The sequence below is a fragment of the Sinohyriopsis cumingii genome, chromosome 14, assembly GCF_028554795.1.
Source record: "Sinohyriopsis cumingii isolate HCF-2022 chromosome 14, ASM2855479v2, whole genome shotgun sequence".
NCBI classification, from domain to species: domain Eukaryota; kingdom Metazoa; phylum Mollusca; class Bivalvia; order Unionida; family Unionidae; genus Sinohyriopsis; species Sinohyriopsis cumingii.
Genome location: NC_142974.1, coordinates 7,750,081 through 7,774,902, shown reverse-complemented (window position 1 = coordinate 7,774,902; position 24,822 = coordinate 7,750,081). Strand labels below are relative to the sequence as shown.

General features: G+C 34.0%; 1 protein-coding gene across 2 annotated transcripts in view; it reads right to left on the bottom strand.

Moving 5' to 3' along the window:
• Positions 1-1,332: 1,332 nt before the first annotated feature.
• The window catches only part of LOC149783160 (uncharacterized), a 90,940-nt gene continuing 67,450 nt past the window's right edge, over positions 1,333-24,822 (bottom strand). The window contains exons 10-13 of one of the 2 annotated variants that reach the window (XR_016413561.1): positions 24,527-24,657; positions 19,416-19,532; positions 6,804-16,031; positions 1,333-6,763 (exon numbers count right to left, since the gene is read on the bottom strand). Coding sequence is in view for 1 of the 2 variants with exons in the window: in XM_089931399.1 (XP_089787525.1) it covers positions 15,108-16,031; positions 19,416-19,532; positions 24,527-24,657 (1,172 nt within the window). In the remaining variant the exon portion in view is untranslated. Of the gene's footprint in view, positions 16,032-19,415; positions 19,533-24,526; positions 24,658-24,822 lie in introns of both variants that reach the window. The other variant, XM_089931399.1, reaches the window with a different exon arrangement.

Genomic DNA, 24,822 nt, shown 5'->3' with positions numbered 1-24,822 from the left:
CATTTTCTGTTGCTTTTTAAACATCATGGTGATTATCCAAATTATGATTTTAGTCTTGAAATATAATTTCCAATCAAAATAAGAATATATTACACAAGCTTATCTCAACATACTGGGTGGGGCTTATACAATTTTTTGTTATTTACCATGTGATTATTTCAAATCTGGAATTTATTTAAGGCCAGTTATATAGATGTTATTGCCACACCTCAGCCTTTGCATGATTCTAAACTGTAACATATCTTCTTCCAATAATGTGCTGGAATCCTCTGTAACATACTCGCACATGCAAGTTTGGCCAAGTTTGTTTTGGTAGATGGGTCCCAAATGGTTGATGCATACCCTAACTGTGAGCGTCCTAAGGATTTTTGAAGCACGTAGCCTTTACTTGCTCAGAGCATGTAGACACATTTCTACAAAGGAACGTTATAGTGTTGTTTGCCTTGTAACAGAGTCAATGTGGCTGTTCCACGATAAGATGCTATTAATGGTGATTCCTAAATATTTGGCCTTGGATGTCATCGTTAGTTTTTGACTATGGATGGTATATATGACTGGGACGAGTGTAAACAAGCAGTCTTCTGGTTTTACGGTGACGTCACATTATAGAGCAGGAAATCTGGTCACTAAAAGTAATGCATTCTGCTCGAATCGTATATTCTGGTTAGAAATACTGTAATTGTTGTTTGTGGTGAACGTTCCTATATATATATATATATATATATATATATATATATATATATATAAAACTTGCTAAGGAGGTGCCTGGGCCTCACTAAAACTCCAAGAAAACCATATAATTGTCCTTCCGTAAGTACCCAACATTGGACAACTCAGCACATGCATACCATATCACTTGATCAAGAACAGAAGATCACTTGGACCCACTTTGTGTTAAGTGTGAATATAATTCACGGAAGGAAATGCATTTAAGTTTCCTGACTTTGCTAATAACAGTTATTTGCGAAATGGAGTTAAATACAAAACTTTTACGTTGAGATTATGTCAACAACGATGTCACACAACAAATGACAATTCCGTTTTGTGTACATTTCGCTCGCAAGACAAAAACAGGTAGAAATGTATGCATGCCATTATTACATTCCATCTATACTTATACAATACGATTCCAATAAAAACACAGACACTAATTTGCGGTTGAATAATGTGCTGGAATAACTAATTACTCCTAACAAAGGTCACTGACCCAGATTTACCTTCACATTATGCAATGGTAGATGTGTCCCTGCAGTTTACAATTGTATATGACTTTACAGATTGTACCAGTATATTCAACACTTCTGTATAATGAAAAAAGAACAAACATAACCCTTTCTAGATCACAGTTTATTTCTTTTATTTGCATCAATTCTGCTGTGCAGCTAATTCTAAATAAATTTTCGTAACAATGCCTGCTCGCACATCTTTTACTATGGACATGTTGTTGCTATCACATTCCAACACAGAAATGTCTCATTCAACTTTCATGCACAAATATCAATTTAAAAAAGAACTTTCTGGACAAACTCATTTTGAACACATTTCTTTTAAGCAACTGAAAATGCATATTCATCATCTTTTGACACACCTTATTTTCATATAATTGAAAAGTTTCTATGTTTAATTAATATACTGGTTGAAATTTTCCTCAGAGATTAGTCTATTGTGATCATGATTTAATACGTAACATAAATAAATGTTACAGAACCAAGATAACTTTAAATGTGTGTTTAATCTATATTACAAAAGAGGGACTTCAATGTAAGATAGCTCAGTAATGTGTTTAAGCTATATCACACAGATGGACTTCAACATATGACATTCCAATATGTCTTTAATGTATATCATAGAGATGGACTTCAACATGTGACACTCCAATGTGTTAATCTATATCACAGAGATGGACTTCAACATGTGACATTCCAATGTGTTAATCTATATCACAGAGATGGACTTCAACATGACATTCCAATATGTGTTAATCTATAGCACACAGACGACTTCAATTCAACATATGACATTCCAATATATGTTAATCTATATCACACAGATGGACTTCAACATATGAATTCCAATATGTTAATCTATATCACACAGATGGACTTCAACATGGCATTTCAATGTGTTCATCTGTATCACACAGATGGACTTCAACATGGCATTCTAACTTGTTAATCTATATCATACAGATGGATTTCAACATATGATATTCCAAAACATGTTACTCTATATCACACAGATGGACTTCAACAAATGATATTCCAAAATATGTTACTCTATATCACACAGATGGACTAAAACATATGACATTCCAATATGTGTTGATTGTATATCAAGCAGATGGACTTCAACAGATGACAGCTAAGGAAAACTATCAAATACATTGCAATAAACATTAACAATGAAACAAAGTGCACAGCACTTTCAAACTATCAACAATGTCATGCAAATGTAACAATTAAACACAAATTAGCTCTCTCACCAGGGAACAGAGTGTAATTTTCAAGTAAAGTAATTCTGATGTAATGTATTAAATTACATATGCAAAACAGCTTCCTTAGAATGTGATAGGAATATTAAATCACCTGGAGGTTGCACTCCATTAACGACTGTTACAGCCAGGATGAGAAGGTCCATTATCTTGCACTGGATCTTAAATGGCTCCAACAGATGTGTGAAACAAGGTGTGAAGCGAGAACCAATTGTCTAGCAGTTGTAAAAAAACACTAGAACCTGTTGCATTACAGTAGTGAAAAACCTATAACTCATTGGCTAATAGTTATGAAAACCTAGAACTCATTGGCTAATAGTTATGAAAACCTAGAACTCATTGGTTAATAGTTGTGAAAACCTAGAACTCATTGGCTTATAATTGTAAAAACCTAGAACCTATTAGCTTAGAGTTATGAAAACCTAGAACTCATTGGATTATAGTTGTGAAAAAAATATATACCCTACTTGCATATAGTTGTAGATTATGAAAACTCCTATGCACAGACATGATTACCTTTAATAAGTGATCAATCAGGAGTTGCGCTTCACCTGTCAAATTACTGCAACAGGTAGTAACCTAGGCCCTCTGCCAAGAAAATCCCAATAAGGAGAACATTTTCTCTATGGCAGGTAACTCAGAGTCTTCTGGAAAAAATTTCCCCTTTGAGTATACAGTCTGGGCTTTTGACTAGTTCTTCCAAAGCTAAGTCAGTGATTTTAGTTGAGTTGTGAACAACAGCACTTGGAATCCTATGTGGCATTTTATTAAAGGCCTTTTCTGGTTTTTACTTGCAAGCAATAAAAATAACATTTAATATTAAAGTTCAATTGCAGATGGAATGCTTACAACCCATAATAATTTTGTAGGGCAGCATAAAACTGGTTTCACAAGATGCAACATTATCAAATGATGCCAACAAAATATAGAAATTGTGTAATCAATACATTTAAAAGTGATGTTCTATCCCGTAAACAATATTCATATTTATCAACTCAAAAGACACCCATGAAGATATATGAAATGAGACCATCTACTTATGTGAAACAATATTTTTGACAAATAAAAATTATATAATTCTCAAATCATTCAAAGTATCATCTAACACTCCTTTAATAACAATATATTAACTTATTCACACCATCTATTAAAGTTGCAGACACTCTAGTAATTAATTCGGACTTTTGACCTACAAAATTTGAATGTAAGGTATATGACATAAAACAATACAGAATTTCCAAGTCACTCATATCTTGTCATTTCTGACATGATGGAAGAATATAAATGCATTCAACGTGCTTGTAAGTCGAGTCCAAATGCAGAGTGCATAGACCTAGATCTGCCAGTGCATTATACACTGGCAAACTGGGTCTATGCAATTTGATGGGAGTAATCAGTAGAACAAAAAAGACCCTGATCTGATGGCACTAATGTGATGTTAGATAAAGTCTATCCTGGTTGCAGTTAGATTAAACTAATGAGTAAGTATAGATGGTAGGTCTGTTAGCCATTTTGTTGTTATTGTTGTTATAGGGTTTAATGCCATTTTTCAGCACAAGATAGGCTATACATGGTGGCCAGAATAAATGGTATAGGAAAAACCAGGGAAAACCCCAGAAAGAACCAATGACCCATGAGAAACTGCTGACATGCCTTCTCACATGCCCACATTTGCCAAGCCCGTAACCATTTTGAAGCATGTCTGTGGTATGAAGACATCTGAATTACTTACTTTTTAACAGCTAACAGCAGCTGGGAAACATCCTGATAGTTCTGGAGTGTATTGGTGGCAAACTTTTTTTCAGGGTTTCTACCATATCAGAAACTTCCCGATATCAGCAATTAGAACACTGTAAGGTTTTATAACATGAAGTAACTCCATTTGCCAAAAAAAAGTCAAGAGAACAAAGGTTGAAATTACGCACTGAGCAGTCCATCTACATTAATGCCTAATAAAACTAAACAGAAAACTAATACTGGGTCCGATTCAATAGCCATATGGAATAGGTTAATGCACAACCATTAATTATTCCCGTGGAGTATTCTTTTAATTTCAACAACACAAAGTTAACTAATTAATAAGAACATTTTATATCTATAGCTCAGAAACATTCTCCACAGCATCAAGCGATTATTGTACAGCAACTGGTTCCATTAACCACTGATGCACACATCCCACAGTAGATCCATAATCATTTTAAGCTCAATTATCAATATTTTTAGTTCATTCCATCAAAACCCAGTGTCCTCCCCAGGGCCTTTTACCACAGCTGCCCCACCATACAATCGTTTCAGCCTACAATGCTTTAGAAAAAAAAACAATGTTATGTGCATGTGCAACTACACTTGTATCATTCCCACTATCTATATCAAATTTATTTATTAAATATATTTCCTGTCAATTAATTCAAAATCCCATTACTCAAAATATACCTATTCTTACCTCTTCTTGGGTACTAAATTAAGATAGTGTGGGATCATTACTCAATCAATTAGCCATTATCTTTTCTACACTAACTGCCAGACTACCAGTGTGCAACCTTTGATGAAGGTTTCACCTTTGCACTCTCATAGTCATGTGTTTGGCCAGAAATGATGGAGTCAACTTACAGTGTGTGTTATATATATAGTTCAGTCATTTCACTACCAGTTAAAAAAGTTACAAATAAAACTTTTTAAGTTAAGCTTATTCTACTGAAACATGTAAATAAAAAGTTTTAAATTACTCCTGCATTTATAATTAAAATATTTTCCAACAATAAACAACTAGTTTGGAACTGGAATGTAACACATGATAAATTAGGTGGTACTATTTTGAATCAGCATATTGCTGCATTAATCTGCATCATCATTAATTTCCGGAACCGCCGATAAAAACAAAATAACCTCTACCAACGGGCTATTTTTTTTTATAAGTATCATAATTGTCAGAGATGAACTTACAACCCACTGTGTCTTTACAAAAAAATGAAGGATATCATTTTTTTTTTAAATTCAGAGACAAATAAGTCTGACATTAAATGATGTCACAACTTAAGGAAATAAAGAATATTATGTAAATATATGTATAACTTTTAAATTTCATGGACATGAATGTGTTCACTTTTATGATGATCATGCACATTTGTTAAGGCATTTTATGATGATAAAATATTCCAATAAGTCAGGTCAGAGCAATGAGTAGACCGATGTTTTGTAGTATTCAAGAGATACTATGTTCATAACACCTGATGGAATTTCAGCAACAATCTGCAATAGAAAGTCCTTTTCACATCCAATTGAGAAAATTACAAGTGTCATTCACTTAAAATTGAACTGCCTTCCAACAAAAAATTGACCCTGTAAGGCTAGTGGATCCATACTTTGTTACTAATTTTAGAACAATCATATAGTTTGTTACCATTATTTGTAAATAACAACTATATTTGGCAAAAAGGAAACTGATGCTATGCAACAAAAAAGTAAAAACAAACTGTACATATGACCCCCTTCCATGAAAATTAAAACTGAGTAAAAAAACCCCACATAAATCACAAAATGTATGCAATTCAAAATTTCTGCGAGGAAACCCAATTCAACACATTAGCATTCACATGTAAATACAGAATATATTATAATATTGATCAGGAATTTAAAAAAATTTGAAGAAGCAAACTTTCAGAGTTTGCCCAAATTTTATCATGTTAAAATACAATTTACATTAAATGCAGAAACTACATAAAGTCAATTTTCATCTTCATATATTTTACAAGCACCTGCTTAAAGGAGAACAACCACTTCTGAAGTTTGGTACATGTAAGGTTGTGACAAATGAAACATCTCCAGTTAGTGATCAGATAATGGTTAAACCACTACATGGTGACCGAGACCAAAAAAATGTAGAAAATGTGATTTGGAATTTCCAATCAAAGGAATATGAATATTTATTTGTGCTAGATTACTGGATTTTCTGAGAAATCATCTTGACATGAATAACATAGACACAATTAACACTGCAACCAAGAAATCTGAAGTTATTCTTAGATGTTTACGAAGTCGAGTGGTAAGTATAAACAAAAGATACCAATTTTTATTTTATTTTCTACCAGTCACATATAACAGACTGTTTAATATATGAAACCCACTCTCTTGGTTCACAGACATAGGTCAGAGACATTGAAAATTCTATTGTCAGAGTTTTCAGTTTCCTGGCATGGAGGATTTTGACAGGTTTGAAATGGTAAATATGCAAATAACATATTGAACTCTTCTTTATGGCTTAACCTTACTTACCTGAGCATGAGATCAATACAACAAAACCAACCTTACTTACCTGAGCATGAGACCAATACAACAAAACCAACCTTACTTACCTGAGCACGAGACCAATACAACAAAACCAACATTAAGCACAACATCTACAAACACATTTTCTCATTATTATACAATTCTTTTGAGATACACTTTTGTATTTGCTGACTCAATGTCATTTCATTTCTGATAATTGATAACACTGCACTGCTGTGACATCATAAGACAGCTACACTAATAAAGCAGGTTGAATTTCACAAGTTTCCATTACATCAAGTATTAAAGCAATTACCAACCTTTGTTTCCAGTGAACATGATGTCATGAACAGACAAAAAGAAGGCTATGATACTGACCTATGCTTGTTCAATTCAGGATTTACTGGTTCATATAACTTTATAATGAATTCAACAAAAGTGAACAGTTGCACAATATTAACAAAATTGTCCACATCTATACCATGAATAGCCATCCAAATGGGATATATATATATATATATATATATATATATATATAATTGTGAACTTTTCAGTGTTCTTAGTGACAGGTTTCATGGTATTTATTTCTGAGTCTCAAGTTTTTCAGTAATATAAAGCAATATATTTAAACATCAGTTAAAACAGCAAAACCATATGACTATATGGAACATAAGATTAATTCATACCTATATTTACAATTTTGCCATAAAGTGAATCATATATTTAAAAGAATTAACACATATTACAACCGAAATATTTAAAGACTTGTCCCAAAATATTTCAAGACTTGTCCCAGCAAAATGCTTATAAATGATTTAAAAAATTATAAGGAAGATAATAAAATGCAATGTTCTAAAGCTTAAACAATTATATAGAATTATTTTTTCCTATTTTTGAAGTATTTAAATTAATTTTTTTTAAAATTGTACTTGTTTCAAAACACCATGATTAATGAGCCTAAGTAAGTCCAGGTCAACAACTTGTCTCTTTTACACCGTAACTACTATTACAGCATTAACTACTATTATAGCATTATCTACAGGGACATTCATACTGTAATCAAGAATTTAACATTATTTAACTTTTAATTTATTTAGGTTGTCAAGCACTTGGTTTTGATTTACATGTTCTGTGATAAACAGAGTAGAGGGCCATGCTACATATATGACTGGGATTATATTACCCGGTCCAACTCTGAATTTGAGTATGTAGTCAACTCTAAACTTTAACACTCAATGCAACTTTTTTTTTTTAAATATACTAATATAAAGAACAAATCAAGTAAATCAAATAACCAGTTTTGCTTTGTTATCTAAATGCAAAAAAATAAATAAATAAATAAAAAAACTGAATATTTAAAGACAGCAACAATTATAGCTGAACAGGAACAAATGATGTCTTTATCTGTAGTTTCATAATGTTGAACTCCTTTATTTGTGGAGAAATAATACACATGACACTTACTCACAAATTACCTTCATATTTGCTGATATGTACATATGCCTACTATATTTTAATTTAGATTTTTCCAGGTTTTCAATATATTTTGGAATATGGAATTTTCACTATTTTTAAATATAATTCCACACAAGCTGGAATGAATGACAACTGTATCACACAGTTCTCCCTATTGCAACTCATTTCAGAAACAGTTGGCATCTGTGAGTATTGTATTTATCTCATACTAGCACATTTCAGAACAGTTGGTACCTTCAATACCGAAGTTATCCCTATTCTAACAAACTTTAGAATGGTTGGCACCTGTCAGCAGTGTACAGTTATGAATATTTCTAACACACTTCAGAAATGGTTGGCACCTGTGAGTACTGTACAGTTACAAATATAATCTAACACACTTCAGAAATGGTTGGCACCTGTGAGTACTGTACAGTTACAAATATAATCTAACACACTTCAGAAATGGCTGGCACCTGTGAGTGATGTACAGTTATGAATGTATTCAAACATTTAAAAAAATAATTGGCATCCGTCATTACTGTACAGTTATGAAAACTTTACTGACTTATACCAGATTTACTATCTGTTCCATTATTCTGTATTAGGATTTTAAGTCGATCAATACCATATACTGCTTGTTCAGACAAATGCATTTTGATCAAATATCTTTACTTCCTAATTTCATTTAGATTCTTACTTATTAAATGTATCTTAACCTTTATATAGGGATATATAACCCTTATAGGGATATATAACCCTTATAGGGATATATGATTTTACAACACAAGATCCAGCAGGTCTAAATTTGTTTGAGAAAAGAAATTAAAAGTTAACTTTACTTTTAAATTGTCTGAATTTTAATTCTGCTTATTATTCTGCCTTTTCTACACTTAGTTTTGAAATATTAATCACTGATATCTACCATAACTCTTTCCCAGCTCCAGTAATCTGATACACTTTATAACTTCACAAATCGTTGTCTGGCCGAGTGGTCTAAAGCGCTCTCCATTACGGATCACTGCCATCTCACCTCTGTCTGTATGGGTTCAAGTCTTGGATTCGGCCAATGTGGGTATGTGTGAATGCTTGCCAGTAGCTTCTCGTGGGTTGGTGGTTCTTTTCTGGGTTTTCCCAGGTTCCTCCTCCACCATTAATACTGGCCGCCATGCATATATAGCCTATCGTGTGCTAAAAATGGCGTTAAACCATAGAACAACAACAACAACAAATCTTTGTCATCATACACTATCATCAACCATTATTTTCTGGATAAAATAGTCATCTGAAGATGAACCATGCTGGGAATGAGCCATTTTGGGCTTTCTAGGAAGTATATATTTTAAACATTCATTTGTAAAACTTCCTTGAAACAAGTTTCAACTTGAACAGTATGCTTGTTCCAGGGCCCAATATACCAATCAAATTTAGTTTAACAACCATTCATGTCAAGCCCCAAAAAAAACATATGTAAACAGTTATGAAAAAAAGACAAGCACTAGAATACCTCAACTGGTATAATATATGTCACAACAGGCATTTTAAGGATGAAAGAGTGAATACCAGCTGAATACTGCATACAGTTTCATACACATAACTTGGAGCTTATTTGTGGGACTTATTGCATATCACTGGTCTCCATGTGCATTGTTGTTGTTGTTCTAGGGTTTAACGCCATTTTTCAGCACAAGATAGGCTATACATGGCGGCCAGTATAACTGATGGAGGAGGAACCCTGGAAAACCCAGGGAAGAACCACCGACCCACGAGAAGCTACTGGCAGGTTTTCCCACATGCCCATGCTAGCTGAGCCTTGGACTTGAACCCATGCAGACAGAGGTGAGATGGCAGTGATCCAGAACGTTGAGTGCTTTAGACCACTCGGGGCCCCCTCCATGTGCATGAATTCATACAAATTTTGTGCTCTTTTCGTGCAGTCATGTACTGTGGCAGCATCTACGACTTGTGCATCACATATTTGTTTATTCCTAACCCTACTTACTGTAACTCTATAAATCCAAACCAGTTAAACATTCTAGAGTCATTTAATATTATAAATTAATCAACCTGGGATCAACACCTCACCTGTCAATCACTCGCAACCAGTAACCTAGGCCAACTAGCCAATCAGATCCCAATAAGGGGCTACTATCCTCAGTGGAAGCTAAAGTCAGTTTGGCTCTAGCTGAAATCCTTCACTTTGCAGTTTGTATGTTAAAATGTTATTGTCAGTCAACATGGTTTATTTATCATCATACACTTTTGTCTACTAAAAAAAAAAGGAATCTTAAAATCAATAGCTTGTCATTTACTGGAAAAATGCAATGTAGTAAAAAAAAAAATATATGCTAGTGGTATAAAAATAACTCACCAGCCTTATTACTAAATATTTCTGTGAGAGCTGAATATAAAGACCAATAAATTTCCCAACTGCACAGATCATGACATGTAATTACATTTCAATTTTCATGTTCAAAAATATATTTCATGTTTTGGAAATCAAAAATTGTACTAAATCCTAATCAAAGGGCCTAACAAGGCAGAAACAATAAAATACAGAATATAAAATTAAGGTCGGACAGAAGAAAGAGATTAAAAGTTATAATTATTTATGAAAACAGTATATATATGATGTATAGAAAATTTGAAAAGCTGTAAATACTAAAACATATATACAAGTATTCATGCATGTAATGCCGAAAACTGTTTAATTATTTTTACTCCTATCTGAGAATAGATGAGAATTCCTAAAACCCTATCTTGCTTTTGGTGTAGGAAAAATCTTTTTTCTGGTGTAGGAAAAATCTTGTTCTTAAAAGAAAGCCCTAAATGCAGCCAAACTTAAAACGTATTTTTCCAACAATATGACCAAAATCAGCCAACCATGCAATTTTCTGAAAAGTCGGGGTTGGGTTCTCAAAGTTTCTTGAAATAGAAATTCTACAAAATGTCATTTTAAGTCAGAGGTGGTTTCTCATTGTGTATCACAGGCCAATAATCATACATATCACATCCTGATAATTAAGTTTGATCTTGTAACTTTCAGCATTATAAACTGTAACAATAACCAACAACAAAGAAATAATATTTCACCAATCTATAATTAAGCTATTTCTTAAATAGAATGCAAAGAATTAAATACAGCAGAAAACTTACCTAAATGTAATATTGCCTTTAGTTAAATGAGGTTTACTGTGGAATCAAGTTTATTTTGTAATTTAAAAAAATTAAACACCGAATACTCTTTTGAACTATGGCAGTGTTATTTTTCTGTTTTCATTAATTAGTAAAGCACCTAGCATATGCAGAAATCATGAAATGAAGTGTGACCTTGAACTACAGTTTTAAAAAAAATAACACTGTTGCAGAGATAAAGGGTCTTGTACATGCAAATCTATGCCACATCTCTCACATCTGCAGTCGACAGAGCAAAATAAAAAAATTAACACAAAGATATTAAATACAAGATCCCATTTGGAACTAAAAAAATTGCCATTTCTTAAATGAAAAAATACTCAAAGTATGTGTTTGTATTGGATCTGAATTATGAGACCATTCTAAAATACTTCAATAACCATGACTTAACTCTCCTTCACCATAAATATGTAAAATAATACAAAATCAGAACATGATACACCATCCCATGACTTTGTCTCCACTTATGACCTTGACCTCCAAGCTAGGAAACAGACCAATGAATGATGATATGGTGAGAAATTGGTAAAATTTTATCAAAATATCTGCACATGTTATATAGTGATAGCCTGGATATGGAAAACTGTCAATGATTTGCTGAGACTTGATCCTGGCCTTGAGCAAGGGTTATGGCTATGAATACATGAGACACTTTCAAATCATGAAATTTGGATGGAGGTCATAGATTTACTTTCTCCTCCTTGTTGTGACTTTGACCTGGAGACTGGTGGAAGGACTACTGTATATGACACACTTTCTAGTCTTCATACATAACTAATTAAAATATCTTCACTGGTTCATAATTTATTCTCCAGATAAAGATACCAGTGGGAGTTGCATTCTTCCTTGCTGTGACACTGCAGTAAGGTGTGTGGCAATGAGTTTTGCTGGTACATACTACATCCCTATGCCATAAGATATATAGTTGGCTAAAGACTCATCAAAATAATTTCAGTGGTTCGAATGTTATTCTCTGGACAAAGGTACAAATCAAGGAATTACACCATCCCTGGCCATCACTATGACCATGTGTCAGTCAAAGGTGTGTCTATGGTGCATCTTGTGTCAAAAGCGTGTCTGTGGCGTACCTTGTGTCAAAGACGTGTCTATGGTGTACCTTGTGTCAATGGCGTGTCTATGGTATACGCTGTGCCAAAGACGTCTATGGTGTACCTTGTGTCAAAGGCATGTCTACGGTGTACCTTGTGTCAAAGACGTATCTAATGTGCATCTTGTGTCAAAGGTCTATGGTGTCCCTTGTGTCAAAGACGTCTATGGTGTCCCTTGTGTCAAAGGCGTGTCTATGGTATACCTTGTGTCTATGGTATACCTTGTGTCAAAGACGTGTCTATGGTATACCTAACATTCTCATCATGATACATATTTTGACACAATTCCATTAAAATATCTTCACTGGTTCACAATTCATGCGCCAGACAAGGATACAAGTCAGTTTCACTTGCCCTGACCTAGGCCTTGATGTTGTGGTATGTGACCGACTGTCCTTACATCATATATAAGTGGCATAAGGTTCATCCAAATATCTTAAGTGATTTAAAAATTATACTCAAAAAAAGATGCAAGTCACATAATATATTTCTCTTTCCAAGTGGCAATGCCTATGGCATGCAACAAACCATCTATTTGTAATAGATATTTGTGCAGTTTCATGAAAGTCTCTCCAAAGATTACAAAACAAATGTTAACAATTGAATCAAAGGACAGATGAAGCCATTACATAATATATCCAACTCAAGGTAGGTGTATACAAACATATTCTTTATAACCATTTTAAAAGAATTGTTTCAATTTCATTTCCAAAATTAAAAAGACAGAAAATACAAGAAAAAGCAAAGAATATAATAAGATTTGAATATGCCAAAAAATTCAACACATGATTGCTGACTTACAGATGCCCTAAAATTCATATAAAATCAAACTCAGGGAGGAAAAGACACCCTGCATGAAATATTAAATAAAAATTTCTTTTTGATTTCTTGCACCTAAACCACATTCAATTCAAATTAAATATGCATGCATGCAAAAGAATCAATTTCAACACCACAATTCAAGGTAGAATTATTTTGATAAATGAATGCCTAGATAAACCTCCACTATGCTCCTAGAAGATTTTCGACAAGTGTTATTCATAAACAGGAAAAATGTTAATTTACATAATGAATTTTAGACTCATTTACATAATGAATTTTAGTCTCATTTACATAATGATTACACTTTTTAGTTGTTGTACTAGCACAAGTCTAAATAAAAATCTAACAAAGAATAGAAAAGAAAATAACAAATTTAAAACTGCAAAATCAAAATACACTACATGTTAATAAATAAATCGAGCATCAAGAAATACCACAATATTTTCATTCATGCCTATATTATGAATACAATTTGTCCCAAAACTAAATATATGTACATTTGACTGTAATCAACATGACTTACAGTAGAAATTCCAATCAAGTTTTCCATCAAGGAATTACTTTTAATCAGAATCATTACTTATCTGTAATTTTATGTGCAACTAATTTTTCACACAGTGTATATACACATAATTATATACATATTGGAACATGTGGACATAAAAGTTGACATGTTTTGTAATAAATAATATATATTATCACTAACTGGTACTACCCAATAGCTCTGCTCTTTATGTTTGATATAAATAATGAATATACTGTTTTCATCAGGAACTATAAGTGGGATTGTAATTATCCTCTAAAGTGTCAATTTTAAATGCAATCCAGCTAATACTAAGTCAAATGTTATACAGTGAATGCTGTCTTAGTTAAATGCAATACAGTGAATACTGTCTTAGTCTAATGTAATACAGTATATAGTCTTAGTCAAATGTAATACATTTTATATTGTCTCAGTCAAATGTGATACAGTGAATACTGTCTTTGCCAAATGTAATACAGTATATACCGTCTTAATCAAATGTAATACGGTATATACCACCTTGGTCAAATTTGATACAATGAATACTGTCTTGGTCAAATGTGATAGTGAATACCATCTTGGTCAAATGTGATACAGTATACACTGTCTTAGTCAAATGCAATACAGCGAATAATGTCTTAGTTAAAAGTGAATACTGTTCTGTTCTAGTTGAATGCAGTATAGTGCACACTTTTGACTCATCAAATGTAATAGTGAATACAGTCTAGACCATATGCAAGATTTTACAAACTGGTATTTACATTTTGAAGGCCGTAATTAAGAATCTAAATCATTCTGATACATTTCATTCAATGCTAATCTCACAGTACCATTAAGATAAACTCAGTTTTGACAGACCGACTGTAAGCATGAATTTTCTTACTCTGATACAAACAATTCTAATTGAATTATCATGTACTCTGCCATAATCATTGGTGGCTGTAAAAAATTAGCTATGTGTTAGCTTTATGACTAGTTCTACACTGTACAAGGTTCTTCTCTTAAGTTCTAATTCAATTAATTATTTCAAAATCTACATCTATATGAAATTAATGACTTAAAATTCCAAACAAAGGCTAGGTATTAATTTAATAAATGTAAAAATGCACACTCACAAGAATATGGTACATGTCAAGTTGACATGGGTAACTGTCAGAGAAGTCACTAAAACACGCATGAATAATGAATGGTGCATGAAAAGCAGACATGACAAAGTGTCAAAGAAGTCACTAAATCTCAACAATCATCAAGACATGATCTCACCATCTTGCCGCTGACTATCACTACTGTCTATACTAGAATGTCGTGATCTGTAATCACTACTACATACCTGAGGAAAGCCAAGAGGGATTTCGTGTCCTGAAATAAATGACTCTGAGGAGCTTACCAGACTCTTTTGATCATTTTCTTCATGCTGTGACATGCCAACATTGCTTTGCACTGAACCCATGTCAATTCGATCAGAACTAAATAAATCTAAATGTATATTATTTTTGCAACTGTCAGCTTTATCTGGGTGCTCTGATTTCATATGTTGCTTTTTTGAGTCACTTAAATTAATTTTTTTTATATCTGGTTTCATTGTCTGTACATCTCTTTCACAATCATCCTGAGTTACGGACTCTAAAATATGACTAACAACTGATTGGTCTCCCTTTTGAAACTCTTCTGAAGATCGGATGGATTTAAATTGAGACTCTTCAATAAGGAGGCTTGAATGGCTTTCCTGATTGCATGATTCAGAGATTTCTTTCTCATCAACAGCCTGATCATGATCATATGAATGCTCATGCAATGTTTCCTCTGATGAATTCTGGGACTGAGAATCTTGATCAATGGAATTTAACTCTAAGGGTGAAAACTGATTTGACATTAGAATTATCTCATCCATAATACTCTCATGAGCCTCAGCATCAGCAACACTTTCAGAGCTCTCTGTTTTGCTGGCCTGCCGTGACATGTCATGGAAACCACTTTCCCCAGAAGTTCCTGCATCACTAAGGGTCTGATGCTCACTTATTGCTGGTGGGACTTCAACAAACCCCCAGGTGCTCTGGCGCTCCCACATTGGGGACTCCATGCTGCTCATTGACCCAGATGAACTAAACGAGCCACTCAGATGGAGAATTCTTGATCGAGACAGATCTGGAGTCTGTTCTTCATAAAAGCACTGAAGCATAATAAATAGAGAATATAGCATGATTGCTCATTTGAAATATAATTCATTAAACAAACTGATTCTGCTTCCATAAGCCTTGGCTAGTAAAAGATCGATTCAGTTAGTTTCATCATTTTTTAAACAAGCTCTAGTAGAAGATCAATTCAGTATGTTTCATTACTTTAAAACAAGCTCATAGGTAAGATGGTACTTTTTACCTAAGGAAACACAAACTGCAGTTTTTAAATTTCAATTAAGTACTAATGCTTATGTATACCAATCAAAGGATACTTGAATACAATGCAATTAACTAATATATCATGTGCAATGTCACATGTTAATAATAAAAAAACTATAAACTGGGCAAAAAAAGAATCTTAACAATGTCTTTCATTAAATATTTTGTAAAGTCACTCTGAATTATTGTAATTACCACATCTTGTGTGTGAAAATGATGTCATTCATGCTTAAAATATCAGATGTGGTGTTGATGTCACAGGTGTGTAATTTTTCTTTAAGTCTTTATATCTGTGGTTTACAGCGACACCAAACTGGTACAAGGAAAATATGATGGAGTCAAATGATGTCCATCTTTGATACAACCAATGTGAAAGGGTCAGCTGATATCTCAAACAGTGATATGCTCCAATTTTTAAATCTCATTATTACTGCAAATTCACTATTTTTGGAAGAGTACCTCACTCCAGGAAGAAAAAAATGAAAATGTCATTTTTCTGAAAAGCTACATTACCAAATAACTTATAAATACATAACTGAATTCCCAGAATTTAATGAAATACAGTAAAAACCTGTCTTGTGAGACCACTTCTACTGGACCACCTGTTTTGAGAGACCAGGATCTCTATGCACAGATTTATCGATTATATAGTGTTAACCTATTAAGAGAGACCACCTGTCTTGGGAGACCATTATTTTATGGCTTATAGGGTGCACATTCAAGACAGGTTCTACTGTCCTGTCAGGCCTTTTATACCAGATTTTGCAATGTTTTGTTTGCAATAAACAAGAAATGTATTAGTACAAGTAGAATGTCTCCACATAAAAGATTAACTTGTATTTTGTTTCCTTTCCATATTCACAACACAGCAAAACCTAAAGTAACTGACCTAATTACAAAATTGGAGCAAAACAAACAAGACATAAATATTTTCAAACTCCTTAGTTTGAAATAAGTCACAAAGAACAAATGTTCCACCACTGACTATATATTTTTTTTCTTCCTGGAGTGAGGTACTCTTCCAAAAATAAATAAATAAATAAATATATATATATATATATATAGAGAGAGAGAGAGAGAGAGAGAGAGAGAGAGAGAGAGAGAGAGAGAGAGGTTGATGGATGAATACAAGTAACACTATATACCACTTCCACATAAATGGTGCAGCACAGACACCTACATGTGAAATATTAGTCTGGTTCTGGTTAGGATGCACTCAAATTCAACAAAAGTAACATTATCTGACAAACATTCTGAAAAATAATCTATGACTAAAAGATCATAATGTCTGAAATATTAACCTATTTTTAGGGTGTCCTAATTCAAAAAGACAGCTAATGACTATGCTTGTAGCCAGAGTACAGTCAAAGCAATCTATAAAAGATCCTAACGGTATCATAATCAGACTGCAGTGCAACAGACCCTAAAGGTATCATAGTCAGAATACAATCAAGCAGACTCTAAAAGGTCCATAATCAGACTGCAGTGAAACAGACTCAGAAGGGAGCATAATCAGAATGCAGTGAAAGAGATTCGAAAGGGACCATAATCCAAATACAGTGAAACAGACTCAAAAGGGGCCATAATCCAAATACAGTGAAACAGATGGTAAATGGACCATAATCAGAATGCAATGAAACAGACTCGAAAGGGACCATAATCAAATACAGTGAAACAGACTCAAAACAGACCATAATCAGAATGCAATGAAACAGACTCAAAAGGGACCATTGTATAAAAAACATTGAAACAGACTCAAAACAGACCATAATCAGAATGCAATGAAACAGACTCGAAAGGGACCATGATCAAATAACTGAAACAGACTAAAAAGGGACCATAATCAAAATGCAGTGAAACAGATGGTAAAAGGACCATAATCAGAGTGCAGTGAAACAGATTCTAAAGGGACAATGCAATTTTGTGTTTAAAAACAATAAAAATTACAAACCCTTTTGACAACTTTCACCCTTGATACTACAGTTTGAAATAAATTGTCTGATGCAGATTCAAAGCACAGCTTGTTATGCACTGTCACCATTGCCATGCACTGTGAGCCCTCAAGACTTCTTTTACAGTGCCATGCATTATAAGGCCATAGAGCTAGTTTTGCACTGCCACAAGTACCATGTACTGAAAGCACTCACAACTTGCTTTGCACTGCCACAAGTGCCATGCACTGTTATGTCCTCAGAACTTGCTTTGCACTGCCACAAATACTATGCACTGTAATCACTCACAACTTGCTTTGCACTGCCACAAATACTATGCACTGTAAGCATTCACAACTTGCTTTGCACTGTCACAAGTACCATGCACTGAAAGCACTCACAACTTGCTTTGCACTGCCACAAGTACCATGTACTGTAAGCACTCACAACTTGCTTTGCACTGCCACAAGTACCATACAATGAAAGCACTCACAACTTGCTCTGCACTGCCACAAGTACCATGCAATGTATGCACTCACAACTTTCTTTGCACTGCCACAAATACCATGCCCTGAAAGCACTCACAACTTGCTTTGCACTGCCCCAAGTACCATGCACTGTAAGCACTCACAACTTGCTTTGCACTGCCACAAGTAACATGCACTGTAAGCACTCACAACTTGCTTTGCACTGCCACAATTAACATGCATTGTAAGCACTCACAACATGCTTTGCACTGCCACAATTAAGATGCATTGTAAGCACTCACAACTTACTTTGCACTGCCACAAGTACCATGCACTGAAAGCACTCACAACATGCTTTGCACTGCCACAAGTAACATGCACTGTAAGCACTCAAAACTTGCTGAATATTTCAGTGTAAACCTAACTTTTGAAGCTGTATCATAATGTAAGAAAATGTTCAATGGCTGTTTTAAAGTTACATCAAAATTCACATTACACTTCAATCTTACTGTCATTTTCCTTGAAAAATGTTACTAAAACAAATGCTTCAGTGTAGGAAGGAACATTCCACCAACTGGATCAAATTTTGCAAAGCCATATGCAAAATACACAAGCAAATATGATTCCATGCAGCTGTTTGTGTAATCAGAAAAACAAACATCACAGACCGTTATCTAATAGCAGATAAGGGTCTATGTTGTTTGTAGTTGGACTTGACTTGCATGCAAATATATCTATTTTTTCATCACTGATCACTCACCTTTCTGGCCTGCAGCTGTTCTATAGAGGCAGGAATTTCAGACACGTTAGCAGGAGCATTCAAATTCAATGAGGCAAACTGAGCAAATATTTGTGGTGTGTGTGTCAACTGCTTGGTCTGAAATGAAAATACAACAAAATCTATAACACATTAACCCCTGGAGGTTTTTGTCGTTTTCGCATGAAATTCAAGTAGGAAACACATTTTGAAAGCTATTTCTGAATAGATCCAAAATCACCAAATCCCAGGAGATCTTTCAAAAACATACTGCCTAGTTGTGTTAGAAACGTCATTTTTCATTGGCTATTTGGCTTGCGCATGAGCAGAAGGGTAAAATTCTTTTCTTATTTTTTTTGCTAAACGGAGCCATTATTTTTGTATCAAGACCATTCTTTATTCCAAATGCCCATCTTATCCTACTTTTTGCAAAGGTTCATCTGTCTGTTTGCAGTTCATACCGGTTTGCCTTAGATCTGAGACCAAAAAGTCTAAAATCCAGACACAAAATCGGATTCCAACCATGGGAGAATTTTGGGTAGAAAAAAATCTGGTCCAAAAAATGAGGTTTTTCCCTCTGTATTTTGTAGTGCAATTAGGAATTCCAGATTTGGTATCGTTGTAGAGCTACATCTGTCTACCTTTCTATAATACCGCCCTCTTTAGTGTATCATGCATGACCATGACGCTACAGAGCTCGGCAGCAGGCTACTATCTCCTGTCACATTAACTCATCACTAGGGGTTAATGTGTTAATAGTTTGTATGAAACAAGAATTCCCCAAAGAGTATGATGCTTTACTGGCAAAACAGAATTTAGTGAAATCCATGACATACCAGTTTCTTCTTTTTAACTAAACAGCTTCAAAATCATCACTGATGTTCTTAAGATTCTTGAACATAACCAATTTGGCAATACAAATAGTTTTCTTATCTGTCTCCGTTAACAAGGAAGAACATAACCAATTTGGCAATACAAATAGTTTTCTTATCGGTCTCAGTTAACAAGGAAGAACATAACCAATTTGGCAATACAAATAGTTTTCTTATCTGTCTCAGTTAACAAAGAAGAACATAACCAATTTGGCAATACAAATAGTTTTCTTATCTGTCTCAGTTAACAAGGAAGAACATAACCAATTTGGCAATACAAATAGTTTTCTTATCTGTCTCAGTTAACAAGGAAGAACATAACCAATTTGGCAATACAAATAGTTTTCTTACCGGTCTCAGTTAACAAGGAAACAGGCTAATTTTTCTCAGACAATGTTAATTTCTATCCCTATGCAAAATTTGGTTACCATTCAGAATTCATATTCCTGGGACGAAAACCATGCCCATTATTAAGTGACATAATTTCATGGCAGTCATCACATATATCCAAAAACCAGATTTGATAAAAAGCTGTTCATTACTTGTGTTAGCTCACTTAAAGCCAGTACAGCTGAAATCTGGATTCAATACCTATGACCATAAAATCAATGTCAGATTGCTGACAAAATCATCTGGTTAATTGGAATGCAACTAATACAGAGCCTAGTCAATCTTCACTTGCATGTGTACAAGTTGTTGTTGTTGTTCTACGGTTTAACGCCATTTTTCAGCACAAGAGAGGCTATACATGGCGGCCAGTATAACTAGTGGAGGAAGAACCCTGGAAAACCCAGGAAAGAACCACCGACCCACAAGAAGCTATTGGCAGGCTTTCCCACGTACCAACGCTAGCCGAGCCTTGGACTCGAACACACGCTGACAGAGGTGAGATGGCAGTGATCCGGAACGATGAGCGCTTTAGACCACTCTGCCACTTGAGGCCCCTGCATGTGTACAAGTCACTGTGTTCATAATCTTAAAGCATTGACCCTGTACTTGCCCTAAGTGAATTAAATTGGTTTTCAAATCTCCTTCATAAAGGTGCATATTATGTTGGTGGCCAGATCTGCACCATTTTCATTGAAAACCAATGAATTACTGCAGGAAGTACTTAAGAGACAACACAATCTCAATGACACTATTCATGCAGAGGAGTATCAACAGGAATTTCTAGAATGCCACAATGATGCCATGCTGGTTGCATGAACTCCATTTTCATTCAGAACCAGTGACATATTGCTATAACAGAGTGTTACAAAAACCACATTTCAACCATGATTCTCTACTGTCCAAAAAGAATTTCCAAAACCTAAAGAGCATTTCTTCTTTTAGCTGTTGCTGAAATTCTATGTCACTATGACCATCAATTCTGGTGAGGTTGTAATAACAAGATTTTCAAGATGGGTCCTGTGCCAGCCATACTGAGTGTCAGAGCGACACCATTTTCATTAGAACCAACTAGAAATTTTAAGTTTTCTTCATGCAAAAACCCCAAGCAATTTTGACTTTCCATTCAGAAAGAGTAGCAGAAAAAAAAAAAAAAAATTCACGATGGCTGATTTATTGGCCATATTCTATAGCAGACTGGCACCATTTTCATTTAGGACCAACTAGACCTTGTGATGAATGTTTGTGTAAAGATTCATGGTAATCCACCATGCAGATTAGGCGAAGCAAAGCAACAAAACTTGTGTTAACAGATGGAGACAGCGGATGTCAGATGTAGGATCACTGACGACAGAAAATTGGCCATCCGTAAGCCTTTCTAGATTATGATCATTAAAATATTTAAAGGTCTTCAGAATGGCTCTCAATGCAGTCATTTTGGATGTTAAATTAGCATCATTTTAATATAAAAATAACTACAAAGCACACAGAAGGTTATTCTTTTAAATGTTGTTATCATAATCTGTTCAGAAGAAGCAACTTATACAACATTTCTCAGGTCATACTGGACAATTATTTTCCTTTAGGACCAACTAAATACACTGAAATGATGGACACCATTTTTGGTTAGGACCAACTAAGATGTATCAGAGGAACAGTCAATGTGACTATATGTTCCTGTGGAGTTACAATAACAAGATTTTCAAGATAGTCACCAAAATGGCATTATTTTACATCCAGTCGATACTGCTTTATCTAGGAACTACCAGACTTCATAAAAAGTCTTCCAGTGAAAATCCCATGTTGATATGACCATCCATTCAGTGAAAATCCCATGCCGACATGACCATCCATTAAGGGGGCGCTCACCAGTTAATATGTACTTTTGACAGAGTGACGTATGTAAGGTGAAGTAGTTTGCATTTAAAACATGCAAAATGGAGAGAATGTTGGCATACCTCTATGGTACATTAATGTAATGTGGATGATATTTCTTTGGATATTGTACTTTTGGAAATTTTACATGATTTAAGCACACTGCTAACTAAAATGACTGCTCCCTTGTGTTAAAAAAATCAGCCTGAATTAGTCTAAAGTACACTATACACAGCAGCTATTAAAATAGGGAAAATGAATTTTGCCAGACTAGATAATACCAGCTTCTGAAAGTGCAATGAATGAATTACCAAAAATATAAAATGTAAAAAAAGTTATCAGCTCTTTTTTATACAATTTACTTCTGAAGTTCAGGAAGTGAAAATGACCAAGTAGAGCTAGCACTTTTTTTAAAGGTGCAGATCTGAAGTAAGGCCAAGCTGTATAATCTATAACCCATAGTACACCCATCAATCAAACACCAAAATAAAGGGAATTAAAGGTTCTTTGAATTAAACCTAAGATATACAAGGTCATTTTTCAATAGCCAGTATAACCAGTGAGGAAAGCCAGGGAAATTCTTTTTCTTTAAAATCCTAACCCTATGCAAAATATGAAACTGTAGAGCGCCACCTAAGTAACCATATCACTTTCAAGATGGCAGACATATTAGATATCAGATCAGCACCATGATTTCATTTAGGACCAACACAACAGTACAAGTCTTTTTGTGAACACCCAAAGTCAATATGACCGTCCATTCAGGGGGAGTAGCATTACAGATGGCCATCATGGCAGGCAAATTGGTTGTAACATCAACATAGTTTTCAATTAAGACCAACTAGTTTTCAATTAAGATCAATATAGTTTTCAATTAAGATCAACATAGTTTTCAATTAAGACCAACTAGTTTTCAATTAAGATCAACATAGTTTTCAATTAAGATCAATATAGTTTTCAATTAAGACCAACTAGTTTTCAATTAAGATCAACATAGTTTTCAATTAAGATCAACATAGTTTTCAATTAAGACCAACTAGTTTTCAATTAAGACCAACTAGACATCATAAGAAATCTGATGAAAACAACATGTTGATATAACTACTCATTCAGTTGGGGTAATGATAAAAAGATTTCCAAATAAGCTACGACAGCATGGATGTGAGATCAGCATCATTTTACTCAGAACCAAGTAGGCATTATGGGAACTCTCTGATGAGTAGTGATAACACATTGGATGTCCGAGTAGCACCATTTTCATTTAGGGTTAAGAGGATCAAGTGACGAAGCTATCATTATTCTTCTGTACAACTTCAGTTTCAATAAGTCGTATTTCATGTCTAAAAACTCTTTCATTGCCTATTCGTAACATTTCATAACCTGTTCAAAATCAGGGTGCAAATATTGTTAAAGATATAGAATTTTCGAAATTAAGAATGAAATTATTAAAGGTACAGATAAAATTTCTAAAACCAATGAATTAAATTTGAAGGTTTACAATATATATTTTGAATGATCTAGGAGGAGCTTTGTGATACTGTGAATGCATGCATGCATGAAAGGAAATGTTATTGCAAGGAATCATCTATTTAAAGAATAAGCAATGATCATAATTTATCACAAAAATGCTTGACATCTAGTTACAATTTTCAGTGCCAGTTATTTTTTTTTAAATTTTCATGATAAATTAAGACACGCATTTACCTCCCAACAAAAAACACTAACACAGAACTATAAAACAATGTACAAAAGTTTAACACAAAACAATAACAAAACTGTAAATCAAAACACAATACACTGACAAAAACAAAACACAAAACATTGACAAAACGTTACAAGATACTAGTATGACGAAAAAAAAGGACAATATTATTACCATTGTCAGCAATAAAGTGATAAATATGTTTCACCATGTTTATGCTGACGAGGCAGTAATAGCAATTTTTTTTGATCAATTCAAGCACAAAACAAAAAATTTACCACAGAAACCTTTCTCCCTTTTCGGCTGCGACGATTGGGACGTTTGATGGCTCCAGCATATGATTCGCAATCTTCATTTTTCTTCAATAATATATACTTGCCGTCCTCCAGTTCTTGAGCAGGTCCTGACACTGAAAATATATTTATACTGTTTTTCAATTTCATGCATATGAAAATTATGACATCAACTGAGCAATATTACATGCCAATTTATCATATTCTTCAATGATCTGTATAAATTTCATATGGAGATTTTATTTATCACATAACTAATCAAAAATAATGCTGCAGTGTTA